General features: G+C 56.0%; 1 protein-coding gene across 4 annotated transcripts in view; it reads left to right on the forward strand.

Annotated features, from left to right (window-relative positions):
• CLPTM1L (CLPTM1 like) overlaps positions 1-3588 on the forward strand; it is a 21855-nt gene extending 18267 nt beyond the window's left edge. For all 4 annotated transcript variants that reach the window (XM_032279153.1, XM_032279150.1, XM_032279152.1 and 1 more), the window contains exons 15-17: positions 102-146; positions 923-1038; positions 2978-3588. In XM_032279153.1, the coding sequence (XP_032135044.1) occupies positions 102-146; positions 923-1038; positions 2978-3059 (243 nt within the window). In that variant the 3' untranslated portion in view covers positions 3060-3588. The remainder of the gene's footprint in view (positions 1-101; positions 147-922; positions 1039-2977) is intronic.
• Positions 3589-5904: the final 2316 nt, after the last annotated feature.

Raw genomic sequence — 5904 nt, forward strand, 5'->3', positions numbered from 1 at the left:
GCCCCTTCTCCCGTGCTGCCCACGGCCCCTTCTCCCGTGCTGCCCACGCCCCTTCTCCCGTGCTGCCCGCAGCTGACCTGCGCCTGTCTCTCCTGTTTCAGTTGAAGTCGGTGGCACATCTGCCCTGGAAGGCCTTCACCTACAAAGTGAGTGCGACAGCTGTTGTAGAGTTCCTTCTCACTGAGCAGAGCATGAGCAAGGGCATCTTCCAGCAACAGCATTGCAGGGGCCGCCTCTGCCCAGAGTGCCTCTGCGGCCATCCCTGTCACTGAAAAATAATGAGGAGGATCGTTTACAAACAGGGAGGAGCCGTCGAATAACTTCAGACCGGAAGGGCTGCGCTCTCTCACTTGGAGCCACAGATTCGGTTTTCTTTTTAGTTTTTATGTTTCTTCATAGCAAGTGTGTCAAGACACAGACCTCCTGTGGCCCAGTAGTCGGTGCCTGGGGAGCGTGGATTCAGGCCCCCCAGGCAGGAATCAAGTCCCATAGGTTGTGGCCATTCCCCGCTGCAGAGCTGTGGAGGCCCCTTTGGCTCCGTGGGATTAGAAGTGCTTAGTGTTGTGGGCAGAGCTGAGTTAATGCGGCGGGATTCTGACTTTTCTGAAGTCAGTTACGCTCCAGAGGAAAGGGCCGTGCCCAGGCGGTCAGGCGGCTCTGCCCTCGGCTCTGGTTTCAGGCCCTTCTCTTTGGGCTCCCCGATGCGGGCGCCTGGGCGGAGCCCGTGGGTGTCGGGTGCTCATGGCTGGGGGGAGCCCATGAGGGAGCAAAGGGCCTCTTCAGTTGCCTATTTTCTACTCTTTTTGGGAGGATTCCAGTTAGAATTATCTGCCAAAAGCCGTTTGCTTGGTTAGGTCACCAAAAACAATAGGGTTCCATCCCCAACAACTGGGGCTCTCCCTCCTCCCGTCTGGCCCTGCAGGCTTTCAACACCTTCATCGACGATGTCTTTGCCTTCATCATCACCATGCCCACGTCTCACCGGCTGGCCTGCTTCCGGGACGACGTGGTGTTTCTGGTCTACCTGTACCAGCGGTGGTGAGTGCGCTCGGCTCTTGTGCCGTCTCAGTGGCGCGCCTGTTTGCATCTGGGGAGAAAGATGATTTGCAGGTGGTGGTTTTTCCTGTGTTGCCTGAATGTGGGCTCCAATTGCCCGTGATGCGACGTGGCGAGAAACTTCCAGCTCTGTCTCCTCGCTGTGCTTCAGAAATTTGAGTTCCTATGTGAATTATTGATTAGCCGCTGAAGCAGATTTCTCCCTTTAAGCTGTTTACCTGTTCACTGCCATCGCTATTGAGCAGAACAGAAACCGTAGCACGGCTTAACTCTCATGCATGCCTGGTGCCAGCCTCGAGGTGTCCAGCGGCTGTCCTGGGGCCCAGGTCTCCAGCGTCGGAAACAGGCTCCGGGCCGCTCTTGGGCTGTGTGTCCTTGCAGGGCAGAACATCTCTAGAGAACTTGCTCACACCCCTCAAACCAGCCACCAGGGCCTCTGAAGACTAAATTGTGTGGACCTCCCACTTCCCCTCCAGGGCTGACGTCTGACCTCTGTCAGCAAAAGCTGCCTCCAGCTCTGTGCCTTGCCGGTGGTAGGGGCCAGGGATCTGGGGTGTCTCTTGGGCAGGGCTCACCTTGGGAATGGTGAATCCCAACCCCCGAAGGCACTGCCCCCACTTCCAGTCCTGGCCCAGGGTATTGTTCAGGGGTGGAAGGAGTGAGTGTCACCCCCAATGCCTGCTACCACGTGTTTCAGAGCCTCTTGGTTGTGTCCTTTCTCTGGCCCTGAAGGTGCCCTCTTCCATCTCCCACACCAGGAGGCCACCACTGACCCACTGTGGCCGTGGCACTTCCTTGCACCCTTCCCAGGCCATGGCTCCCTGGGGCCGTTCTACTAGTGCAGGAGGGGGATGCTTTTCCCCCAGGCTGTCCTGGCCGGTCCTGCCTAGGTCTGGGGTGCCATCCCTTGGGGAGCACAGGGCTCCCATCCCCTCCCTATTTCCCCGCGCAGCCTCACCACATGGCTTGCAACCCCTGTCCCAGCCAGCGTGCGGCTGGCATTGTTCTGTTTGTTTTAACCCCGTGTCCAGGTACATCCACACGGTGGTGCATGGCGGGCCCCCTTGCCTAGCTCTCCAGGCCTGGCAGCCGGCCGCCAACTCACCCACCCCCCTCCCACCCCCTTACTATCTCGTGGGGGCCCAGGCCTGTGTCTCAGCAGGAAGGGCTGTTTCCCCATCAGCAGCTCTCATGCAGGGCATGGCTCTGGTCCCCCGTTCGCCCTTCTCGGATCCCTCAGGTTGTCCGAGCCGCGGAGCCCTGGACGCTGCTGCACCTGCAGTGGTGGTCACTCTTCAGGGTCCCGTCTCAACCAGAGCCCTTCACAGGTGGCCCAGGGCCTGCCTGAAACTGCCACGCTCAGGCTCTGTGTGTTTCAGGCTCCAGGCCTGCAAACAGTGTTTGGCCGGGACCACAGGGCCCTTTGTGGGCAGCAGGTCTGTTTTGAAGCGAAACCCTGTAGTGGTGCTGTCCGTGGCTGTGCAGAGCTGCCTGTGCCCTTCACACCACAGCTGCTTTGTCCATAAGCAGGGGTCTATTGGCAAGGCCTCTGGGCCTCTCGGGATCAGAGGCCGCTTTGCCCTGCCAAGCGTTCACAGCTGATGAGACGGTCCCTGAACGTGGCAGTTCCTGTTCTGATCACGGGCCTTCGTGGCTGCACCGTTCACAGAAGGCAGACAGTGCAGCCTCCGGGTCGCCCTTTAGCCAGGCCCCCCTTTCCGTGAGAGCAGGCTGAATGAAACACAGCTCGGAACCCCCCTCAGCCTGTCGGCCGTAAACGTTCTGCGGATTCAGCCCTTTCGTTGGTTTGCTCGCTGTGGCAGCTTACTGGAAAACGAGTCAAGCACGCGCCCTCCTCTTAGGTTACAGGTAACTCCCGAGGCGGGGTGTGCTGCTGATTTGCTCGTGGGTGTCATTGCAGGCTTTATCCTGTGGATAAACGCAGAGTGAACGAGTTCGGGGAGTCCTATGAGGAGACCACGCGGACGCCGCACGCGGACTGAAGGCCACCCACCCTTGGGGCAAGTGCACCTGGAATTGTCAGTGAGTGTTTTTGGAAGCATCTGGCAGAATTCCTAGACGCTGCATCTTCTGTGTTGCCAAAATCCCTTTGGACGTTGCCCAGACCCCTCCCAAGTTCCCTTCACGTCATCAGATTTGGAGCTGGATGTGCTTATGATGCCCCCTCTCCCCGCCACGTGTGAACGAACATCTGTCTCGGTCACCGAGCTGGGCGCTGCCAGTCACCCTGAGCTATGGTGGCTCCCGGCACGTGAGTGTCCAGTGGGGGTCAGCCGTGTCCTCACGCTGGCAGGCGCGGGAGCCCTCACAGGCAGTGGGGCTGTCGGATTTCCATTTCAGGTGGTTTTTAAGTGCTCCTTATGTGACTTTCAGACACGTATGGAATTCATTCCGTGTGGACTCTGGGATCAAAGGCTCTTTCCTCTTTTGTTTGAGAGTTGATTGTTTTAAAGCTTAATGTATGTATGTTTCTATTTTAAAATAAATTTTTCTGGCTGTGGCATTTTTCTTGACCTGGTATTAATAATGGAAAGTATTTCCGATGTTTGAGTTTAACTCTTCTCCAGAAAGTAATACATAATATGGATTTATTTATGCATTAAAAGAGAAATTTAAAGAGCCTCTCCTGAGCCCTTGAGTCATGAGTGTTCTTAGATCCTTGGCATCTCAGTTACTTAAGACTAAATGGTCGTGCAGAGTCGTGACCGTGAGGTCAAGCCTGTCTTGCCCTAGGTCGAGGCAGAGGAGGAAATGAGGTAGAAAGGTGTGTTTTCAAAGACAGTGGAGAATACAGGACCGGTGCGCAGCGAGCTTCAATCATGTTCACTGAAGTCAGTTTTTGTGGGATATTTTTCCGCAGCTCACTGCAGCCTCCACCTCCCACGTTCACATGATTCTCCTGCCTCAGCCTCCCAAGTAGCTGGGACTACAGGTGTGTGCCACCACATCCAGCTTTTTTGTATTATTTTTAGTACAGACACTGTTTCACCATGTTGGCCAGGCTGGTCTCGAACTCCTGGCCTCAAGTGATCTACCCGCCTTGGCCTTTCAAAGTGCTGGGAGTACACGCGTGAGCTACCGCGCCCGTCCTCTAAATACAGAATCTTTATATTCCCGGCCCTTTCCTTGCTCTGAGCCTCCTTTGGCGTTAACATAGCTTTCATCCTCATGTTTCTGGAACACGGGGGCCTCTCGTGGGCCTGGCTTCCTCGCAGCTGAGGGGCTTCAGGAACCCTGCCCACAGCCCCGAACCTGCAGGAGGTCTGTTCCACGTGTCCCACTTAAACGGATGAGCCACACAATTGCAGGATGCTCGTTCAGCTGAGAACCAAACTCAGATGCTCTTGGGAACTGCAGGTGACAGTGATGTTTCTGTGCACTCTGCTTTCTCCTCAGATTGGATAAATCTCATTGTTTATAATGAAGGTGTCTTAAACGTCACTCAACTGGAAAGGAATGCAGTGGGTTGTCATCTTTTAGTTTTATCAGTGAAAATGGGAAGATGCTGTATGAGTTGGCACAGGAAAACACATACGCATACGTGGCCCGTAATGTGTTACTTAGCCATGTAGTAAGAGGGGGCTGGGAGAGCAGATGAACTGCCGGGGTTTATTAGATGCGCAGGTCTCAGACAGGAGGCACAGGACCTCAAGGGGACCTGGGGGGTGCAGGGGCAGCGGCTGGCTGCACAGGCAGGGCAGATAGGGGGGACCCTCAGACAAATTGGAAGTGGGGAAAGAGCAGGAGGCATGAGGGGCTTCATTGGTGTGCTTGAAAGTCAGGAGGTCACAGGAGGGCTGGCCGATCACAGGTGTGCCAGGTCACAGGCGGGGGCTCAACCAGTCTGCGGAGCCGTGGAGGCATCAGAGAAACAGGAAGTTTTAAACGTTCACGATGGACCTCACCCACATAGGCCATGCCTTTGCCAGATTACTAGGGTGGGGTGTGGTGGAAGGTGTCCCTTCCACGCCTGTAACTTTATTTAAATTGTCTTTGGGGGAGGGGAGCCTCGCTGTGCTCTGTAAGGCTTCACCTGGCGTACCCTGTTGCCAGCAGCTAAGCACACGGAAAAGGAATCTCCGATGAACTCCGGCACCTGGCTTTGCCTGGGGGATGCTGGCTGCATCAGGTGCCATTCCCAGCATTTCTTCTGCCTCCTGGGGCACATCATGCCATGGTCAGTGCCAGTGCCCAGCTCCCGCAGAAACAGCCTCATTCAGCACACGCATCAGCAGCCAAAGCCGTGCCTAACTCGCAGGGGCTCTGTGGACAGCTTTGCTACTCTCGAAAGTTTCAGTATCAAAAATAGTTGCTACAAGAAAGAACTTTTTTGCCACAGCACCTGCTCTTCCATTTGACTGGCAGGCTGAGCAAAGGTGGGTGCAGGAGCCTCATCAGCCTGACAGCAGAGTCAGCCTAACCTGTTTCCAGGAAGCACTGTGGCAGGGCCCCGGAAGGGGCAGGTGCCCGCTGCACACTGCATCTGCTCTGAAGTCGGCGCGCTGGTGTCCAGTGGCCCTCCAGGGCCATTTTCGTCCGGGCTGCACAGGGCATTATGCATGGACCAGCCGCTGCCGACTGTCAGTCTTGCTCTGTTCAAACAGTAGCAAGTTGCAGACTAGCTTGGAAGACACTGCTAGTCACGTGTGTCGGTTACTCCTGAGAGGCTGCTGGGGCGCCTGCCTCTCCCTTTTTTAAGATGAGCAGAAGTTTAAATGAGTTTGGGGAATGAGGCCTTGAAAGTCCTTCCAGCTTCAGGACCAGCGCTTGCTGACAGTCTTGACTTTCTGCCCCGTGGGCCGGCAGTCCTGCAGACGGAGTTTCAGG

Source organism: Sapajus apella, unplaced genomic scaffold, assembly GCF_009761245.1.
Source record: "Sapajus apella isolate SASKATOON/1434 unplaced genomic scaffold, GSC_monkey_1.0 scaffold11, whole genome shotgun sequence".
Classification (NCBI taxonomy): domain Eukaryota; kingdom Metazoa; phylum Chordata; class Mammalia; order Primates; family Cebidae; genus Sapajus; species Sapajus apella.